At 38.9% G+C, this 23233-nt stretch overlaps 1 protein-coding gene across 1 annotated transcript in view; it reads left to right on the top strand.

The window, feature by feature from the left end:
* PAPPA2 (pappalysin 2) overlaps positions 1–23233 on the top strand; it is a 288944-nt gene that overhangs the window by 86572 nt on the left and 179139 nt on the right. The window contains exon 3 of the mRNA XM_019918648.3: positions 9709–9854. Coding sequence (XP_019774207.1) covers positions 9709–9854 — 146 coding nt within the window. The remainder of the gene's footprint in view (positions 1–9708; positions 9855–23233) is intronic.

Below are 23233 nucleotides of genomic sequence, written 5' to 3'. Positions count from 1 at the left end.
TCCACACCAGCAATGAGGGTGTGTCCCCATAGCCTTCCCCAAACCCTCACTGCCAGCGGCTGGGCACTGGAACACTATCGCCCAGCCCTGCTTGCAGACAGAGAAAGAAGAAGCAGTCAGAAGTAAGGTCTTCATGTTACTGTCACCTTCTAACTAGAGCACAGCTGACTGGTAGACTAAATCACATCTAGATCCCTAAGTGCAAGGGAGCTGGACAAATGTATATTTCAACTTTTCTGTCCTCCAGAAAAGGAAGACACAGGAGAGGGAGGGTAGAATTGATGTACACAAGCCAATTGACAATATCCACCAAAAACTTCTACAACACCTTATTAATGTCTGCTTCTCTAAGCTGGTTTTTCACTCTGTCCCCCATTCTTGCATCTAGTTCCATGCACATTATAATAGTGCCCTTCACCTTGCATTATAATCATATTTTTCCATGGTTATCTTCCTCACTAGACGGAGCTGCTTGAAAAAGGGTTGTCTTCTGTATCTTTTCATTGCCAAGGCCCAACACAGTGACTCACAGATCCTAGTGAAACCAGTTGAAGAACAGAGGAAAGAATGTGTGCTTCGGAGTTAGAGGAACTTGGGTTTAATACTTGCCTCCAAAACTTACAAGCTGTGTGGTTTTGGGCAAGTGACTTTATCTCTGTAAGCTTTAGTTTCTTATCTGTAAAATGAAATAATTACGCTAACTTCATAGACTTGTGAGCTTACATGAGAAAATATACATGAAGCATCTACCGTATATTTGGGATTCAGTTAATTGTGATCACTATTATTATTAGGGGCAAATAAATTATTGCCAGGTTAATGACTTATTCAAGGGTTTCTTAATGATTATTTATCTTGGCAGCAAGGCAGACTTTGAAGAGTTCAGTTTTTTTTTTTCCCTTCTGTATTATTATACTCTATTTTGCTTACTATTCTGAAAAACGTAAATTTTAAAATTTATAATTCTTTGCATTTTTTATGTTTATGCTGGTTCTGGGCTTTATCTTTTTTGGGGGGGCTGTGTTGGATCTTCATTGCTGTGTGCGGGCTTTATCTAGTTGTGGCGTGTGGGGGCTACTCTTCATTGCAGTGCATGGGCTTCTCGTTGCGATGGCTTCTCTTATTGCAGAGCAAGGATCTAGGCATGCAGACTTCAGTATTTACAGCATGTGGGCTCGGCAGTTGCAGCTTGCGGGCTCTAGAGTGCAGGCTCAGTAGTTTTGGCCCACGGGCTTAGTTGCTCCACAGCATGTGGGATCTTCCCAGACCAGGGATCGAACCCGTGTCCCCTGCACTGGCGGGAGGATTCTTAACCGCTGTGCCACCAGTGAAGTCCCTGGGCTTTATCTTTTTTGACCCTATTTTTTTAAATAGTTTTGTGCTATTCCTCTTTCCAAAATCTACGTATGTTCTCTTAAAATTTTAGCTCAGCAGGGAGTTCCCTTACAGAACCTGTTCTTTTTGATGTTTACCTCCTTTCTGCTTTATTGGGACAATCTAGAATTACATTGATTTTCAAGGTTTATGCCCTTCTACCTCCAAAGGGCCATTTTCCCCTTGAGAGTCCTAGGCCTTGGAATCATTACTCCCTTTTGGAAATCTGTTTTACTCAAGCTCTAGTCCTTGATGTTACCAGCCTCGGCTATTGAAAAATTTAAATAGAGTTTCTTTCATTAAAGGAACTCTTGCATTCCATATCACCATCTAGTTCTTTCTTATTAATAAGAATTAAAATAAATTATCATGACCCTTTGTTGTTTCTTGACCTTTTTGAGAGATATTATCAGGAAGTCAGAAAAAGTATTTATCAGAAGTGCTGCTATTGCTATTAGCAGCACCAGCCTTCTGGCAGAGACATTCTCATCTGAAGTTCTGGTTCATCACTATATTTTTATTTTGTGTCCATTTTGGAAACTGCTTTTGGGATGTATCAAAACTATCCCTTGCCTGACCATTCCAACAGTACTTTATGCCTAGAAAATGTTCATTGCTGTTTTATTTTCACTAAATGTTTTCCATTGTGGGTTTACTTCAGATGTCAGATTTCAGTTGTGTTTGCTTCCTTTTGCACTGTGGTATTACTTCTATTTCATTTAACTTTATTTCTTTCAAGCAAGGTATACCCGTTCTCAGACATAGTCTATGATTAGCTCCCCATCAAGTCTTTAAGATGATACTTGCTTTCCTATATTATAATTTTTGAACTTTGTTGCTGGCTATGTAGACATCTGAGACCATAGGTATTGTTATTGATAATATAAGGTTTATTGACAACTGTTTATGTGTGATTTTAGATGTTATCTCATTTTTCTCCCCAATAAGTATATGCAGATTATACTTTCGTTATTGTCGTTTTACAGATAAGGACACTGAGGTGTAATGATGGTAGGCACCTTGCCAATGCCACATGACCAGTGAGTGTTAGAGGTGGGACATCAGACCAAGTCATTCTGGCTTAAACACCTGTACTCAGGATGCTGACACATGCTACCTATGACTTTTGGTTGGGTTATTTTTTTCTTAAGTTCAACTGGGTATCACTTCCACCATGCGTTTCTTTTCCCTTATCCAGACCCAATAAGTTATCTGGGTATTCTTATGCTCCCCTTCCAAATAAATTTCAGGGTATGACTCCCTTGATAAGGTAGGTAAACTACAACCAAGAACTAGAAACGTGGGATTTACTATTTTCTGCCTCAGAAGGCAATCACAAGTTCTTTTAAAACAAGTTCTTTCGACACCATCTTTTGAAGCCAGATTTTTATTCTCTGTATGCTCTTTTCTTTTCCAAAGATACTGTATGTTTAAATGAAAGAAGATACATTCATTTTCTATTCCTGCTGCAACAAGTGACCACAAGCTTATTGGTTGAAAACAACACATATTATTAACTTGTTGTCCTATAGGTCAGAAGTATGACATGGTTCTCACTGAGCTAACATCAAGGTGTTGTTAGAGTTGCATATCTTTCTGGAGGTTCTACAGGAGAAACCATTTCTTTGCCTTTTCCAGCTTCTAAAGGCTGCCCACATTCTTTGGCTTGCTGCTCCCTTCCTTCCCTCAACTTCAAAGCCAGAAATGTAGCATTTCTCTTAGTCTACTTCTGTTGCCACCTCTCTTCCCTGACAACAGGTGGGAAAGGTTCTCTGCTTATAAAGACTCATGTAATTAGATCGGGCCCACTCAGATAATCCAGAATAGTCTCCCCATCTCAAAGTCTGTACTCTTAATCACCTCTGCAAAATCCATTTTGCCATGTAAAGTAATAGATTCCCAGGTTCCAGGGACTAGGACATGGACATCTTTGGGAGCATTATTCTGCCTACCACAGAAGATACTATGACATTAGCCTTCAAGTCCTTTAAATCTCCAGTTAGCTCTTTTATTTCAACCTCAAGTTCTTACAACAGATAAAACTTTCTAGAGAATAATTTCATTTTACTTCTAGTAGTAATACTCTTTCCCACATGCATTAGCAAAAGTGAGTTTTTTGGGTGTAATAATTCCTGTCAGTTTCTCCATATTTGAATTTCAAGAAAAAAATGTGTTCCCAGTTGATTATGTCTGAGTGATGATGATATCTAGCCTCTTTGGGGACATTCAGAAGAGAAACAATAATCATCATGATGTCTTTTCTTCCTGGGGTCATTAGTAGGTGGTTGATTATAATGAGGGGAGTGAAGTGAAGAGGGGGAGTATTGAAGGAAGAATCCTGGCTTTTCTTCCTGTGCCATGGAGAGGGTGATAGAGGTGGCATCAATTCAGAGAGACAATGGAGGAGAAGTGGGTGTGGGGAAGAAGACTGTGAGTTCAGTCAGAGACAAACGGAATATCCTCCAGTCCACATACCCCCTGGGGGCGAATGATGTCATACTACCATTAATAATCAAATTACATGAGCTCAGTGTATAGCTATAAAATCTTATCCTCATACATTGTCCTCTTTCTCTAGTATTTTTGGGAGTCTTCGGAAGGGTGTGCCTTAAAAATTCATGCCCACTGGCTTCTGTGGTTCTACTGCTGTTTGCTGTTGAATACTGGCAATGGTATTTACCTTGTCTGCTGACACTCAGCATTTCCAGCTGATGCTCTGCCCTCACTGTTTCTCTAGGGAAAAGCTGGCCTTATTAGAGAACTGGCTTCTAATGCGACCCAAGGCTGTAAAACTCTCAAGTGTTAGAATAGTGCTGACATCCCTTAATTCTTTCCAGAAATGGAGAGAGTGTCCCTTCTCTTCAGTTGGTACTTCATTTTGTTATTAGGCCATGAAGCATGGCTTATGTATCCTGGGTTGTACCAATTTTCTTACAAAAAGAGTTCTTTTTGTTTCTTCCTGAGGAACTCGAAATCCAGTCTATAAAATTAGGTAATGGACAAAATACCATTGTGGTTCTTCCCTGTTCTTGCCTTTTTATCTTTCTGTGGACACTGTCACATACTGCCTCTGTGTTTAGCCAAAAATCAGACACTTCTTGCAAATATATCCATGGAAAAAATGTCCACAGATTCAGTAATTGGACCACTATTTGAGATGCATTAAAACTCACTGTGTCCGAATTCTGTTTGTGCTCAGGTAGAACCACCCATAACATTGACATGTTGACTTCAAGATGTCTGTGGGTGATCTAGGTAGAGAGAGATATATATATCTACCTGAGAGTTTTCCAAATACTGATGGTGCTTCAAAGTTTGAGAGTGGAAAAGTTCCCAACGGTGAACAAAGAGAGTGACAAAAGAATGGACTACAAACAGGACCCCAGGGAATAACTTTTAAGGATTAGAAGGGGAAAGAGAAACCCACAAAGGAGACTGAGAATCAGTGGTCACAAAAGCAAGAAGAGAATCAGGAAAGAGCGTTGCAATAAAAGCAGAGAAGCAGAGAACTTTAAGAAGCAGGAAGTAACTAACAATATAAAAATGAGCCAAAGGATTCCAATAAGAAGGTGAATGAATTTTTTCCATTTTTGTGGGGAGGGACAACTAGGAGGTTACTAACAACTTCAACAAAAGCATTTTTGATAAAGTGGTTCTCATGAAAGCCAGGTTACAGTGGGATTAGTGGATACATGAAAAAAAGGGAAACAAATGGGAGATGAAGAAATTATCCTTTCAAGAAGTTTGAATTGGAAAGGAAGAGGGTACTAGCTATGGTTTTCTCAGAAACCTCATCTTGTAGGACAAGAGGAAAGGGAATAAAAATAGATAAGGAAGTAAATGTTTTGAGTGTGTCTGTGTGTGTGTGTGTGTGTGTGTGTGTGCACGCGTGTGTGTGTGTATGTATGGGGGGGAGTGATAGAGTTCATGATAAATGGCTTCAATTTTATCATCAAAGAAGGAGGCACGATTATCTAAGAGTCAGAGGAGATTGAGGTTGCTGGGGGAGAAGGGGCAAGAAAAGGTAAGGAAGGGTAAAGATTTCAAATAATTCCTGAAGAGGAGATGACCATAATCAAATAAAAGTTTAGACAAGTAGAACTAAAGATCCACATGAGATCAGAAAATCCACCTGAGTAAAGGTGACAATGAGAATGGTGTGCAAGGGTCATTGGCAATAAGGAAGTAAAACATAAGACTGTGTTTTCAGTGGATGTTTCACATACATGTTGAAATTTCCTCAGGTGACTCTAGGATCTAAGGTAAGGGGGAAGACTGTGAGTCAGACTGTGAAGCCCTTGATGTGTACGGAGCAACCAAGAGATGGGACAATGAAAGAAAGTAGAAAGTATATGGTGACATAGTAGAGTGCCATGTGCCCAATAGCAGGAGGACTTTGACAGAGAATAAAAAACAGTTTTCTGGGCTTCCCTGGTGGCGCAGTGGTTGAGAGTCCGCCTGCCGATGCAGGGGACATGGGTTTGTGCCCCGGTCTGGGAAGATCCCACATGCCGCGGAGAGACTGGGCCCAGGAGCCATGGCCGCTGAGCCTGTGCATCTGGAGCCTGTGCTCCGCAACGGGAAAGGCCACAGCAGTGAGAGGCCCACGTACCGCAAAAAAAACAAAAAAAAAATCTAAGTTTTCAGAGTGGCACTAGGCAGCTGGGAGAATGCTAGTTGGTACTCTGAGGACCGGGGGAGTAGGTCAAAGGGGATATTCACCCAGAGGAGGAAGCATAGTTGGCAAAGTGGATAGCAGATGGGGGTGGCAGAGGGAACCCTTCTGTGTATTTTGGGTCAAGAACCATGGTGTACAGTAATGACAAGAAGGTTTAGATTTGACCAAACCCGAATATCCCAGGTTTGGCACCGGTCATTTCTGTGATGGGAATTGGCTGAGGGTCCTTGGGGGCATCTGGTTTTGTTCTCATGGAGGCTGCCTTACCCCTGTGGAGTGCAGTCAGGATCTTCCTCTGGAGGGAGCTTGGTCTGACTGTGGGAAGCAGGGCCCTGGGTCCCAATCTCAGGGCATACATGCATGCGTCTTGTATGTCTTGTTTTTTAACATGCGAATTTTTGATGCTGACTCAACTTCCTTCAGACAGCTCAGGATCTTTTTCTTCTTTCTGGCCTGAATCATTTCTAACAGTCTATAAAGGAGTTATTCAACTGACTATTAAACTAGAGCACAAGAGGCATTATTTTTATATCCTTTCACTTTTACTTAGTCAGAAACTAAGCAAGAGTTGGGGCTTGCATGGACACTTAGATACTAGAGTGTGGCTAGGGGTCAGCGGTCAAGGGATCCCAACAGAAATCATCTGGGGGACAAAGGAATGTGGTGGGCTGGACACCAGGCAATGTTTAATCCCAAACCAGTAGGTCACAGTGATAAAACAGTGAGGCAGCTGCGCATTCTTCCAGGAGGCATGTCAGAAATAATAGACTCAAGCAATGGGCAGAACAACTTGATATGTCAGCCTCAAGGAAAGCTTGTTTTTGAGAAAATTTTTTATAAAGGTCAAGGTGCAGCTTCTCTTTGGTCTGTCTGAGTCCTCAGGGAGAAGTTCGTGGTGAGTATCTCAGTCTAGAGTGTGGAGAGGATGAGGAAAGGGAGATCCTGGCAGAAATTAAGTAGATCAATGCAGTTCACCTCTCTTCATACATAGTTCTGGTCAGTTCATGGTCCCATGCTTTTTATGAAAGTTATGTGTATCGTTTCACCCTTCTTTGAACATTAAGTTCTTTTGGTTGGATGACAAGTTTATCTCTTAATAAATCATTTCTGAAGCAAGATATTAAGCTCTGAATTTTAGAATAATGGCCATTTTCTCCACCCTAGGTCTGAGCCAGGCTCTGGTTACATTAGTGGAGAAGCTAAGACGTTTATCTTAATTAGCTCTGATTAAATTCTGAAATGGCATACATGTGTTATAATAGGCAAGGCAGTCTACATGCAAACTGGACACCCTGCTATCTACACTTTGCCCTTTTTTGGTTTATGGAATAATCTGGACAAAAATCTGTCTTCAACAAAATAAAGCTTTCCTGTATCAATTCAATTAGTGACTGTTTCCAACTGTCTCTAGCTTTTAAAAATGTATTTTATCCCTTATACTTGCTAACTTCTATCTATATCTCTAAGGAGTGCAGGAATTAGAGTGGCTGTACCCAGTTTTCCACAAGTATGACATAAACACTCTCATCTGGAAGGGTAATTTATGGCTGGAGAGTGGAATGGGCAAGGAAGAAATGGGAGATGAGTAGAATCAGCTAATGAGTTGGTAGTGGAGGAAGAGGCCTCTTGGAGGGTGGCTCAAGGGAAGTTAGTGGAACTGCTGGGTTGAGGGGGGATAGAAGGATGATGGCCAAGACTGGTAAGTGGCAGACAGAGAAGCCAGGAACACACAGATAGCCCAAGTAAACCATGCCAGGAACAGGGGTGTTTGGGGTAAGTGAGGGGGGAGGAAAGAGAGAAAACTGTCAAGTTACCAATTCCTAATTTTAATGGGAACTCTGGAATAGGAACAGAGGGTGTAGATTTTCTTTCTTGGTACCCTGAGCTGTACATAGGCTATCACTGATCCTCTCTGCCCTTATTTCTTTCTCTTATTTTCTGTTTGTTTCTTTTTTCCCTTTTCTTTCTTCTCTCTCTCTCCTCCCATCCACCCTCCCTCTTCTCCTTCTGTCTGACCAGTTAGACCACCTCCATGTTGAAGAGTTGATGTCATCATAACTCCAAACCATCAATTTATCAATACAGGAAATTGTAATTATTTTTAATAAAGGAGAAAAGGAAAGGGAATGTGACTAATGTCCAGGGAAAACCAGGCAACAGTTCAAAAAACACTCCAGGAAAGTATCAGAAGGAATATCCCTCTGATCACATCTGACACCACTTCATGAAATTTGGATGATTTATTGGGGATGAGAATTACTTTTCCAAGATATTATAAGTCAATAAGAAAGAATATTTTAAAATCCCCATTCTCTCAAGCATTTTTGGTTCTAAAGCAAAATCTTTTTGTGTTTCTTTACTTTTATTCCCCTTTTTGGTTCTGTGCCAAAGAACATAAACACAGTCTCCTTTGGGATCTCTATTTCTTGAGTACTCCTCGCCAGTATATCCTACATGTGGATTAAATAGATGGCATCAACAGTGTAGTTGGGAGGCAGAGTGAACGGAAGAAGAAGGGTCATGCTCTTCTAGCCTGAGCTTCTGGGTTGAGAGATTTCAGTGTCTGCAGCTTGTCTACCAGAATAGCAAGAATAAAGCATGAATCTATAAAGGAAATTTCAACTGTGTTGAGAGAGCTGTCTGCACAGTTGAAGCTGTGATAGGATCATTCCTATCTTTGGAGTGGCATTCCCATGGCCACTGTAGGAAGCATCCAGTGAATCCAAGGGGCCACTGGGTTCTGGTTTAGTTGTTCTTTCTTAAAATAGTTCTTCATGGAGTATGATGAGGCTCTGTTTGCCCATAGTAAAGTTTTAAGTTTCACTGATGCCAGGAAGATGAAGGTCTTTGACTATATATGAGCTTAAAGAAAGATCAAATGCTTGTTTCCCTTTTTTATGGGCCATGGGGCATGTGATTTTAATAGACCTTTAAGTCTGTGAATAAGTTCAAACATAATATTACCTAGTGCTGTGAAGGCCACCAATAGAGATACTTGGTGAGTATCACAAGGTAGTCGGAGTAGGGGTAGAGAGTCTATGGATTAAGGTACTAGAAAGAGAAATATATATAAAATTAACATTCTTTGCAGTAGCTTATGATATCCTCTCCTACCTATAACTCATCTCTTTTTTTCCTGTTTTACTTTATATTTTCTGGCCACTATTTACCTTTAAAAATAGGCCTGAAGCAAGCATATACTGAAATAGAGATTCAATCGGTCTTCTTATCATAATAATGATCATGCAGTGTGATGGAAAGAACCAGGGACTGAGAGTTGAAAGGCCTTCTTCACCGTGGGCTGGGGTGGGGGTGGGGATAACTCTCAGGGTATAGAGTTAAGGGTATTATTGGATTTATCTTGAAGAAATAATCTGGGTGTAGAGTGGAGAATTGAGTATGATGTCAAATACTGACTATGCATATAAATATTGTGGTGCTAAAAAGGTAGGATATTATTTATCTTGGAATAAGTATCCTAAATGTGTATTAGTGCATTTTTGAGAGCTTCATAACACCTGGTCTTGCCCTCTCTGCTCCTCTCCTCTAAAGAGCAATGCTGGTTGGGAGAGTCAGAGTCTGATTAGGTCTGGTTCTACTGTTCTCTACGGACTGATCCTTTGGTGTGACATTTCCTCCTCTTACGTGCTCTTCAGGGCATACATGAGTGTGAAGGAGCTGAAAGAGGCACTGCAGCTCAACAGCACTCACTTCCTCAACGTCTACTTTGCCAGCTCAGTGCGGGAAGACCTTGCAGGTGCTGCCACCTGGCCTTGGGACAAGGAAGCCATCAGTCACCTGGGTAAGTAAAGTGAAGACCAACTATAGTAGGAAAAATGAGGAGATTGGAAGGGAATCCATGAAAGTGCATTTGGGGAAAAAACAGAGAGAAAAATAAATTTACTTAATGAATTAGCTGCTTTGGGCTGAGAATAGCTTTTGGGAGAATCTCTCAAAATGTTTCAGTGCAGACAGGTAAGATGTATTAGAGCAAACAGTGGCAAAAACTCAGAATGTCCTAGACCGAATCTATAATCTAGACGTTAATAAATTGCTGACATGGAATAAGATCCATTTTATGTCTTGGAGAGCCTCAAGGGGGAAACTAGCAAGAAGGTGGCTAGACTATGAAACCTGGTTTGCAGTAAACACTGAGCCAGAAGATTGCTGGGCTTCTTGCATGGATTGGAATCCTGAGGAGATTCTGGGAAATTAAAACAGGTGGGGAGCTTGTCTGCTTACCTAGGAAAAAGGTGACACCTTAATACTGAGTGGAACTACTGCATGCTTAAGAAAGATAATTCCTTTTATTACAATATCTTATCATTATTATAAAGGAAATATTACTGACCAATCAATAGAATCATTAAATCAGTTTATGTGGATGAAGAGTAATTATTCAATATAATTTGTATATACTTTCAAAGAGTCTTGTATAGGATTCTACCAAAACTTACTTTAAAACTGAATTACCATAATTGAGAGGAATTTTTCATGTTGGAAAGAGAATGCTTGAAAGAGACCAGAAACCATTTTATGAGTGATTTAAAAGAGATTATGCAAAATTAACCTTCTTAGTAGTCAAATACAAAGCAGAGAGAAATAAACTGAATAAACATCACATAATACTGTATATGTCAAACCCAAGTATGATGGGTCATTGTGAAGTGGAGTCCAGAGTATTGAAATGATACTCAAATAAAATATGAGCAAGTGTCCAAACAATTGGAGAAGGAAAATGATGAGCAGTAGGTTAGCAATAGGTGAAAAAATGTTGTGGCTGTTCAAGAGGAAACCAGAACATAAAAATCCTTGTAGTGAATCAGGTCAACATCCAGAAGGGTTATATATCTCAAGCAAAGGAGGAGACAATGAAAAGTTAAACCTGTGGTGATCCAAACTGAATGCTTTGTTATTATGCTGGATTTCATTGGCTCTATAGTATCTGATACAGTTTTAAGGCTCTGCAGTCCTTTTATCACTAAATTTTGTATTTTCAGTTCTCAGTATATTAGAAGTCAGAAATTTGTGAGATGAGTGGAGCTTTCCAGGTGAAAGCTAATGTGAGTCATTCTGGTCTTCAAAGTAGCAACAAAGTGGGCTAGAAGGTTATATTCCAATAATTCATTTAGCAGTGAGTTTGAGTATCTTGAATTATCCTCATGAAAAACAATACTAGCAGAGGAGCATGTAACACGGTAAGAAATTACCTCCAAATTGGTTCATACCTGATTCACCAAAGGTTACCTTTTCGGTATATATGACAGCTAGGTTTACCCAGCAATTGTTTCTATGAATCCTAGGTCTATCATTGAGTACTGAATCTACTTGTTCAAAAAACCTAAAAAAATGATCTTCCTGGCCATTATGGAGACAAATCTTGGCCTCTTGATAAGAATTATTGGACTGGGAACAGAGCCCTGAATATTTTTCTAACTTTGTTGGCACTAGGCCATTGACAAGATTCATTTAACTATAAAAGTGGATAAAATAACACCCCTCCAAAAATTAACTATTTGAAGACATCAGACATCAGCCAAGACAACGAGGTTTTGAGGGACCCAATCCCAGTGTGGAGGAAAATGCATTGAAATGAGCTCTACATATAACTCAGATTTTTTTCTCCTTTAGGGAAATTGCCAAAATCTCAGTGAAAGTAGTAGAGGCAGAGCAGAGAGAAGCAGCCTAAAGCTTGCTTCTCACTACTGAGGAGACAAAAATTAAAGGTCAGGCCTTCTAAGGCATCCAGACTTGAGGGACCAAGCTTCCAGAAAGATAGAAATCATGAAAAAAAATGAGCCTGATAGTCTGCTCATTATTTGAAGATTTTTCTAATTACTAAACTATGCATGCTCAGGGCCAGTGGCCATAAAACAAGTATAAAATAACTGCTAACGATTAAAAAGCTGAACAGTGATTTCAGGAATCTCATAGTGGAGGGGACAAAAAAAATGAAGTTGAGGTCCTATCAAGGAGGGGCTTTGAGATACCCTATGTGTGAGGGAAAATATAAATAGCCTAGCTTACACAAAGCCTAAAATTCAGCCTGAAACACTCTTAAATCCCTGTTTGGAGGAAGGTCATCTGCCTATATTTAACTGCTTAACAAAAGAAAATTAAATATGCTCTGGAGGAAGACAATATCATCAAAAGCCTCTACAAGTTTTCATGCACAGTGGCCAGAAATCAGTAAAAAAAAAAAATTACCAGTTATGCCAGAGATAAGACCAAATGATGGTAAACTAAACTAAACAAAGAAACAAACAATCACTAAATAAACGCAGACCCACAGATTATCCATATATTGGAGTTACTGAATATTGGCTTAAGATAATTGTGATTAATATGCTCAAAAATAGATAAAAAGGTGAAGAGTGTCTTTAGAAAACTAGAATCTATATTAATGAATCAAATGGAAATTTTAGGACAAAAATACAGTAACTGAAATTAAGAAATTAGTAGATTGGTTTATGAGCAGGAGAAAGGTTTAATGAACTAGAAAACTGTAGAAAACATACATATTGAAGCTCAGAGAGAAAAAGTGATGGAAAAATATAGAAAACAACTTGGGACATTTGAGATCTGATGAAAAATTCCTAACGTAAATTGGAGTTCTAGAAGAAGAGGAGAAGGATATCGGGGCAGAAATAATACCAGAGATGGCTGCTGAGAATTTTTCAGGGTGACAAAAAATATTAAACCACAGATTCAAAATGTTTTACAAACCCCAAGAAGGATAAATAGAAAGAAAATCACAACTAGATTCATTATAACAAAAGTGCTGAAAAACCTCAAAAGTCGCCAGAGAAAAAAGTTATGTTACTTTAAAAGGAGCAACAATAAGATTGACAGGCTGACCTTTCAACAGAAACTATGGAAGTCAGAAGACAATAGATTGATATATTTTTTAAAATGCTAAAAGATAATTATTGCCAATTTATAATACTATGTTCAACAAAAATCTTTTAAAATGAAGAAAAATTAAACATATTTTCAGATAAAAACTTAGATAATTTAAAACCAGCAGTAAAATAAATACTGAAGAAGAAAGCTATCCAAACAGAAAGAAAATGACTCCAAAAGGAAACAGAGGCATGCAAAAAGAAATGAATCACACTAGAAAGGATAAAAATATTAAAAGTAATAACAATGTCTTTTTGGCTTAAAATATATGTAGAGTTAAAATATGATGACAATGGCACGAAAGACAAGAAGTAAATAAAATTATATAATTTAAGGGCCCTTCTACACCAGTATCTGGAAAAAATACTGATTTATTAATTTTAGATAGCTTATATACACCTTATATTATATAAGAATTAACTCAAAATAGATCATAGACTTAAATATAAAAAGTAAAACTGTATAACTTTCAAAAGAAAACATAAGAGAAAATCTTCAGGGCACGACTAGGCGAAGAGTGCTTATATATGACACCCAAAGCATAGTCCATAAAAATGAAAACTGATAAATTGGACTTAATCAAAATTAAAACTTTTTCTCTGAGAAACACTCTGTTAAGATGAACAAGGAGGGCTTCCCTGGTGGTGCAGTGGTTGAGAGTCTGCCTGCCGATGCAGGGGACACGGGTTCGTGCCCCGGTCTGGGAGGATCCCACATGCCGCGGAGCAGCTGGGCCCGTGAGCCATGGCCGCTGAGCCTGTGCGTCCGGAGCCCGTGCTCTGCAATGGGAGAGGCCACAGCAGTGAGAGGCCCGCGTACCGCAAAAAAAAAAAAAAAAAAAAGATGAACAAGGAAATGGCAGTCTTAGAGAAAGTATTTGCAAACCACGCATCTCGCAAAGGATTTATATCTAGAATATATTAAGAACTTTCAAAACAATAGTAAAACAAACGAATATTCCAGTTAGAAAACAGACAAAAACACAGACATTTTACCAAAGAGAGTATACAGATGGAAAATAAGCACATGAAAAGATATTCAGTATCATTAACCATTAGGGAAAAGCAAATTAAAACCACAATGAGGTATCACTATACTTATTAGTAGAGCTAAAAAAAAATAGTAACAATACAAAATGCTGATGAGGATGCAGAGAAACTGGATATTGCATATATTGCTGATGGGAAAGTAAAATGGCACAGCCACTCTGGAGAACACTTTAGCAATTTCTTATAAAATTAAACATACACTTACCATATGACCCAGCAGTTGGACTGTTGGACACTTATCCCAGAGAAATGACTACTCGAAATCCAGCTTTATTTGTAATAGCTCCAAACTGGAAATGATAAAGTGTTCTTCGGTGCTAACTGCTTAAGCAAACTGTGATACATCTACACAATAGAATATCACACAGCAATAAAAAGAAACAAAGTATTAATACGTGGAACAACTTAGTTGGATGTCAAGGATATTATATGGAGTGAAAAAAAAATCTCACAAGTTGCACGCTTATGATTTAGTGTCGTAGTCTCAAAATTTTATGTGGTATTCTCAAAATTAAAAAAAAAAACCCAACAGAGATAGAGGACAAATTAGTCGTTGCTAGGAGTTAGGAATGGGGTGAGGGGTGGTGGGGAGAGGGGTATGTGTGTGGAGTGACTTAAAGGATAATAGAGGAGAAATCTTAGTGGTAGTTACACAAAGGTATACATACATGTGATAAAATTGCATAGAACTACACACAAACACACACTTGCATGTGCACACATACACACACATGCACAAGCTTGCATGCAAAAACTGGTGACATCTAAATAAGGTCTGTGGCCTCTTTGCATGAGCAGAACACTTCACATATAGCAGGTGCTCTTTGAATGCTCACTGATTGAAGGGATGACTGAATAAATGAGTGAAGGTATTAAATTTAAATAGTTTCAAGAAATATTTAAATTATCTCATGAGTCACTGACTCATAATGAATTGCAAAAGAAGCTAGGGATATTTATATTTTATTCTTAAAACTTTTAGGAATAACTAGTTCCCCTACAACATGTTTCTTAATGTGCATTTAAGAAGTAGAAGACTAGCTGAAAATCTGACTCAATATGAAACTTCTCATGTTATTATTTATTTTTTCTTGTTCAGTCATAACTGTGATTGAACAAAGGAATCATATTGACCTAAATCGGGTGTAGAGTAGTACAGACAGCTGGCATAACATGATAGAGGAAGACATTTAGGATTTTCTAAACAGAGTCTTTTCGAGACTCAAGATAAGATTATCTGTGTCAACATTCAAGACCCTGTATTTTGAGGGTCAGCTGAGTGACCTGGCAGATAAGTACGCTATTTTTAAGGCTGAATCCAGTTTCTGACTACAAATGGCTTAAGTCACTATGAGGAAAGACCAAGGTAATCTGTGGTCCATCAACACCATTTCTGGCCTTTAGCATGATTTTGTACTTTTAATGTTGTGGTAATGCAGGGCAGAATTTTTTATAAGTAAAGTAAATGGATAAATGAGATCCCCTTGAGCTCAGTTGTTTGAATATCTTTAACCTTAGTATACAGCACTTAAACTGAAAACATATCTTCAAAGGCAGAAGACTTAAATTAGTGGTAAACCAGACCTTTTATAAACCATTAATATCATAATTATTTATTCATTCATTCAAAGAAAAACTGTTGAATCTATTTCATGGCAATATCAGAGATAGAATAATTAAAAGAAGTCCACCGTAAAGGTTTGCACAGCACACCTGGGATACAGACATGCAAATACACACTTACAATACTACACGATGTTGCCACACAGGAGGTCAAGTAGGAACATGATGAGAAAGTGCCTGATTGTGCTGAAAACATCAGGGAAGAAGAGAAGAGTTCCCAGAGGAGCTGAGGCTTGAGGGGAGAGTTGAAAGATGAGCAGGAGTTTGCTTGGCAGACAATGAGAGGGCATTCCATAGTGAAAGAAATGGTAAATGCCAAGGTTTAGACTGTTAAAAACCTAGACTTGCTTAGAAGTGGAATGTCCTTGGAATGGCTAGAGCAGAGCTCTTCAAACTTATTCTTGCTCTCTTGTACCTCCTAAAAGACTTTTGAAAAACTCTGTACCACTTCATCGATTTTAAGAGTAACACCTAAAAATTTAACCATAAGTTTAAATTATAGCAAAGAATATAATTTCTGGCATATTATTTTAAATTATTGACATTTAAAAATACATTTTAAATCTACTCTTCTAAATGTATCTTTGGTAACATAATAATTTGATAATCATTCATTAAAAAAACTCATGGCCATGCACTTTTTTAACATTGAGAAATTATTCATTGCTTCTTTTTTCTCTTTGAATTTATTTCCATTTCATTGCTCCTATAGAACTTTATACTAATGTAACATATAAATATACTTTTTTCAAAGTCTTTAGTTAGTCACCTATTTTTCTGCTAAAAACATATTTTGAATAAAAACATAAACATTTTGTGATATTTTTAATTAAAGTTTTTATTTTGAGATCATTAAATATTCACATATAGTTGTAAGAAATAGTACAAAGAGATTCCACATATCCTTTACCCATTTTCCTCTGGTGGTAGTACCTTGCAAATCTGTAATACAATATCACAAGCAGTATATTAACATTGATATTGATCATAAGTTATAACATGCTAAAAATTTGTTCTCAATTGAGTTAGCTTTTGAAATGATTCCTTGTCCAAAATTGATCAAAACAATATTTTAAAATGTTGATTAATGACTAGTAAACAAAGTGGAAAATGCATATTTAATGAGCCAAGAGTGGCTTTTCTCTCCCAGATTAGTTCTTGTGTCAGTGGATGAAGAGTATTTATTGCTATAATAAGACAGGATTTAGCATCATTTATATTGCTTTTTTTTTCTTTTATAGCTCTAAGTACTGAGAAACTTTGTTCACATAAATAAGTAGATGGGGGAGAAAAGAGTTCTGTTTGATTGAGGGGATGATGGTGCCAAGGTAGAAAATATAGAAAAAGCAGGAGCAAAGGAGAGGCAGTTTGGCTTTGGAGGTGTTGAATTTGGGATCTCTACAAATTTGACCATGAAAGGCACTTCCACAAAAGCAGAAGGAGGAGCAGGATTCAGGCGTGTACCAGACAACAAAGGAGAGAGGGGTTTGAGAAAGTCCCTTCTGGCCCACAAATATGACTGCTTCAGAGTGATGAAGCAGTTAGAAATGCTGATGAGGATGCAGTACAAGTACTGCAAGAGCTTACTACAAGCTACTACAAGTACGTACAAGAGCTTCTTGGCCAGGTTAGAGAGGACAGTCGGTCACTCTCTGGCACAGAAGTTAGGCACTTCAGAGTGTTCTGAGCCAACCATCTTCCTTAATTGTTCTAGGGAATGTCTGTACTGCCAAGGAACATTCAGAGATCCTGATCAGATCATAAGCAACATGCCTCAATACATGGAACCCAAGAACTTTGTGGGAGGGAACTTGAACCTGGCTCACATGGGGCTTTAGACACATGGGATCTTCCAAGGAGTCCAGATAATGTGACCCTCGGAGGAAAAAAATGTCTTCGAGTGATAGAGTGGGCTATGGCTTCCGAAAGATAGGAAGAAATGTATCTTGAGCAAGTCACCTCATATATAAAATGGGAATAACAAGCATGAGGAAGACTACCTGGCACATAGTAGGGCTTCAATAAATATTAGCTCCATTCGTAGTAGTAGCAGCAGCAGCAATAGAAGTTCCAAATACCATGGCTGCTGTTGCTGGTTGGGCCCTTACCTTCCCACCTACTTCATCTCCATCCTAGAGATTTTCAGTGCCCTAGAAAGATGTTGGCTTTCTAGGGGGAAAAAAAAAAATGTATTTTTAGGTGTCCAATTGCCTGCAATGGTAAAGCAGCTTATAAGAAACAAAGGGAGGCTCCTTATAAGTCACAGAAGGAAAGAATAAGTGATTGTTGGCAGTTTGGGGGAGACGGGTAGTGCCTGACGAGGGTCTGTGGGTGTCATGGGGCCAGATGGACTGGAGAACAGCTACCACAGGGGTGATGCAGATGTGGCAAGCATCTGGCAGAAAGCAAAGCAATAGCTGCATGAGGGGGTAAGGGGAAGACAAAAGCAGCAGACATGAGCTCTGAGGGGAGATATCCTTCCCTCACCTAGAACTTTTATAGGGGATCCCCTCACCCGAACAAAGCTTGACTTCCTCCTAACCAAACAGTTGACATTGAGATTAGGGTGTTACATCAATTGTGACACATTTGTGCACAATGCGGGTGAGAAATAGGCATTGATTTGGCAAGTGGGAAGTCTCTGTTAATCTCAGCCCAATTGTTTCTGTGGAGTATGGGTGCAGGAGCCAGCGTGGGAGAGGTAGAAGAATCCACAGGAGGTAAAGGGAAGCACACTCTGGTGCAACAAATCACTGAATGGTTGGGCTAGAGCAAAGCAATTTTGTTCCTCTCCACTCTGTCCCCTCTTCACTATGCCAGAGTGGAGTGATTCTTCCCCAAGACAGGGAATAAACAGGACATGTAAACTGGAGCACACCATGTCCATATGAGGACTTAGAGCATCATTAATGAGACAGGCTACAGGACATGAACAGGATGAGGACTGTTCCTTGGAATTACTCACTGGCTGCTACTGTAGATTATTTGTCAGATGATAATATTCAGCAAATGGGGTAATTTTAGGTGCCTTGGAATTTCAAACATAGTGAACACTCTTGGATATTGAAACTTCGGAAAAAATTATCCTAGGGTATGAACTAAATGCCCTGAAATTGGGGTGGCCCAAAGATAGGTTTATACGTTTATAAGTAGGTGGAATAATCACCTTTGTGTGTGATGCCTTGAAAGATCGCCTTTCTTAAAATATGTCCTAGTAATCATTGAATCTTTAGTGCCCAGAACAGTACCTGACACTGAATAGATGCTCAATAAATGCTGAATTGATAAATCAATTGTAGAAAATATCTTTCCTGTTTATACTCTGTAGTATGAGGCTGTGGGTGTTTGAAGCACCACCGTCATCCAGAAACAAGGAAAGGAGTACATCATAAGTCTCCAAGGCCTCAGTGATAACATCTTCAGTTTTCGTTAATCAAATGACTTTTCTCCCATGGTATGGGAGGTGTTAGAAAGCCCGGAGTGAGGGAGGCATCCATGTGATACTGGGAGTATCTAATGAGGAGGAAGTGCCACGTGGCCTTGGCTTCAGAGTGGTCCAGCCTGAACGCCAGTTCTTCTTCTCCAGATTGCAGGTTCTTCTTCCATAGCTTGAGCAGGGCTAGTGGTGTTCACCTGTCCCCGATGCCAGGCCTAGGGCGGGCCTCCACCCCCGTCCCTCCCCCAACCCTGTGGGAGGCTGGGCCACATTGCAGTTCTGAGTCCCCAGGGACCACAGCCGAGAAGAGTGAGGTGGCTGAGCCCTGGATAGCTGAGGAGACATTGAAAGAACAATGGCAATAGAAAATCAATACAACATGAAAACAGGAATCTGCTTCCTGAATGGACTGGAAAATCAGGGACTAGTAGAAGACTAGCAGACCACACAAAAACGCTCCTCCATTCTTTGTTGCTGTGGCTGAAAGGGTCTTGGTGCTCTAGCCAGGTTTCAGGCCTGAGCCTCTGAGGTGGGAGTGCTGAGTTCAGGACATTGAACCACCAGAGACCTCCCAGCCCCATGTCTCCCAGAGATCTCCATCTCAAGGCTAAAACCCAGCTCCACTCAACGACCAGCAAGCTCCAGTGCTGGATACTCCATGCCAAATAACTAGCAAGACAGGACTACAACCCCACCCATTAGCAGAGAGGCTGCCTAAAATCATATTAAGTTCACAGACACCCCAAAACACACCACTGGATGTAGTTCTGCACCAGAAAGACAAGATCCAGCCTCATCCACCAGAACACAGGCACGAGTCCCCTCCACCAGGAAGCTTACACAACCCACTGAACCAACCTTACCCACTGCGGGCAGACACCAAAAACAATGGGAACTACGAACATGCAGCCTGAGAAAAGGAGACCCCAAAGGCAGTAAGTTAAGCAAAATGAGAAAATAGAGAAACACACAGCAGATGAAGGATCAAAGTAAAAACCCACCAGACCAAACAAATGAAGAGGAAGTAGGCAGTTTACCTGAAAAAGAATTCAGAGTAATGATAGTAAAGATGATCGAAAATCTTGGAAATGGAATGGAGAAAATAAAAGAAACATTTAAGAAGGACCTGGAAGAACTAAAGAGCAAACAAACAATGATGAACAACACAATAAATGAAATTAAAAGTTCACTAGAAGGAATCAATAGCATAATAACTGAGGCAGAAGAACGGATAATTGACCTGAAAGATAAAATAGTGGAAATAACTACCACAGAGCAGAATAAAGAGAAAAAGAATGAAAAGAATTGAGGACAGTCTCAGAGACCTCTGGGACAACATTAAATGCACCAACATTTGAATTATAGGGGTCCCAGAAGAATAAGAGAAAAAGAAAGGGACTGAGAGAGTATTTGAAGAGATTATAGTTGAAAACTTCCTTAATATGGGAAAGGAAATAGTCAATCAAGTCCAGAAAGCACAGAGAGTCCCATACAGGATTAATTCAAGGAGAAACACGCCAAGACACATATTAATCAAACTATCAAAAATTAAATACAAAGAAAAAATATTAAAAGCAGCAAGGGAAAGCAACAAATAGCATACAAGGGAATCCCCATAAGGTTAACAGCTGATCTTTCAGCAGAAAATCTGCAAGCCAGACGGGAATGGTAGGACATATTTAAAGTGATGAAAGGGAAAAACCTACAACAAAAGTTACTCTACTCAGCAAGGAACTCATTCAGATTCGACAGAGAAATTAAAACCTTTACAGACAAGCAAAAGCTAAGAGAATTCAGTACCACCAAACCAGCTTTACAACAAATGCTAAAGGAACTTCTCTATGCAGGAAACACAAGAGTAGGAGAAGACCTACAATAACAAGCCCAAAACAGTTCAGAAAATGGTAATAGGAACATACATAAAGGATAACTACCTTAAATGTAAATGGATTAAATGCTCCAACCAAAAGACATAGACTGGCTGAATGGATACAAAAGCACAACCTGTATATATGCTGTCTACAAGAGACCCACTTCAGACCTAGGGACACATACAGACTGAAAGTGAGGGGATGGAAAAAGATATTCCATGCAAATGGAAATCAAAAGAAAGATGGAGTGCCAATTCTAACATCAAAAAATAGACTTTAAAATAAAGACTATTCCAAGAGAGAAAGAAGGACACGACATAATGATCAATCTTGGATTGATCAAGGGATCAATCCAAGAAGAAGATATAATGATTATAAATATTTATGCACCCAACATAGGAGCACTCAATACATAAGGCAAATGCTAACAGCCATAAAAGGGGAAATCGATAGTAAAACAATCATAGTGGGGGACTTTAACACTCCACTTTCATCAATGGACAGATCATCCAAAATGAAAATAAACAAGGAAACACAAGCTTTAAATGACACATTAAACAAGATGGACTTAATTGATATTTATAGGACATTCCATCCAAAAACAACAGAATACACTTTCTTCTCAAGTGCTTATGGAACATTCTCCAGGATAGATCATGTCTTGGGTCACAAATCAAGCCTCAGTAAATTTAAGAAAATTGAAATTGTATCAAGTATCTTTTCCGACCACAACACTATGAGACTAGATATCGATTACAGAAAAACTCTGTAAAAAATACAAATACATGGAGGCTAAGCAACACACTACTAAATAACAAAGAGATCACTGAAGAAATCAAAGAGGAAATCAAAAAATACCTAGAAACAAAGGACAATGAAAAAACGACAACGCAAAACCTATGTGATGCAGCAAAAGCATTTCTAAGAGGGGAGTTTAGAGCAATACAATCCTACCTCAAGAAACAAGAAAAATCTCAGATAAACAACCTAACCTTACAGCTAAAGCAATTAGAAAAAGAAGAACAAAAAGAACCACAAATTTGGCAGAAGAAAAGAAATCAGAAAGATCAGATCAGAAATAAATGAAAAAGAAATGAAGGAAACGATAGCAAAGATCAATAAAACTAAAAGCTGGTTCTTTGAGAAGAGAAACAAAATTGATAAACCATTAGCCAGACTCATCAAGAAAAAAAAAGGGAGAAGACTCAAATCAATAGAATTAGAAAACATAAAGGAGAAGTAACAGCTGACCCTGCAGAAATACAAAGAATCATGAGGGATTACTACAAGCAATTATATGCCAATAAAATGGACAACCTGGAAGAAATAGGCAAATTCTTAGAAAAGCACAACCTTCTGAGACTGAAGCAGGAAGAAATAGAAAATATAAACGGACCAATCACAAGCACTTAAATTGAGACAGTGATTAAAAATCTTCCAACAAACAAAAGCCCAGGACCAGATATATTGACAGGTGAATTCTATCAAACATTTAGAGAAGAGCTAACACCTATCCTTCTCACACTCTTCCAAACTATAGCAGAGGGAGGAACATTCGCAAACTCATTCTATGAGGCCACCATCAACCTGATACCAAGACCAGACAAAGCTGTCACAAAGAAATAAAACTACAGGCCAATATCACTGATGAACATAGATGCAAAAATCCTCAACAAAATACTAGCAAACAGAATCCAACAACACATTAAAAGGATCATACACCATGATCAAATGCAGTTTAGCCCAGGAATGCAAGGACTCTTCAATATACGCAAATCAATCAATGTGATAAACCATATTAACAAATTGAAGGAGAAAACCATATGATCACCTCAGTAGATGCAGAAAAAGCTTTTGACAAAATTCAACATCCATTGATGATAAAATGCCTCCAGAAAGTATGCATAGAGGGAACTTACCTCAACATAATAAAGGCCATTTATGACAGTCCCACAGCCAACATCATTCTCAATGGTGAAAAACTGAAACCATTTCCACTAAGATTAGGAACAAGGCAAGGTGGCCCTCTCTCACCACTATTATTCAACACAGTTTTGGAAGCTTTAGCCACAGCAATCAGAGAAGAAAAAGAAATAACATGAATCCAAATCGGAAAAGAAGAAATACAACTGTCACTGTTTGCAGATGACACAATACTATACATACAGAATCCTAAAGATGCTACCAGAAAACTACTAGAGCTAATCAGTGCATTGGGGAAAGTTGCAGGATACAAAATTAATGCACAGAAATGTCTTGCATTCATATACACGAATGATGAAAAATCTGAAAGAGAAAT

This window comes from Tursiops truncatus, chromosome 1 (assembly GCF_011762595.2).
Source record: "Tursiops truncatus isolate mTurTru1 chromosome 1, mTurTru1.mat.Y, whole genome shotgun sequence".
Taxonomy (NCBI): domain Eukaryota; kingdom Metazoa; phylum Chordata; class Mammalia; order Artiodactyla; family Delphinidae; genus Tursiops; species Tursiops truncatus.
The sequence above is the reverse complement of the archived record's forward strand: the minus strand, read 5'-3'. Positions and strand labels throughout refer to the sequence as shown.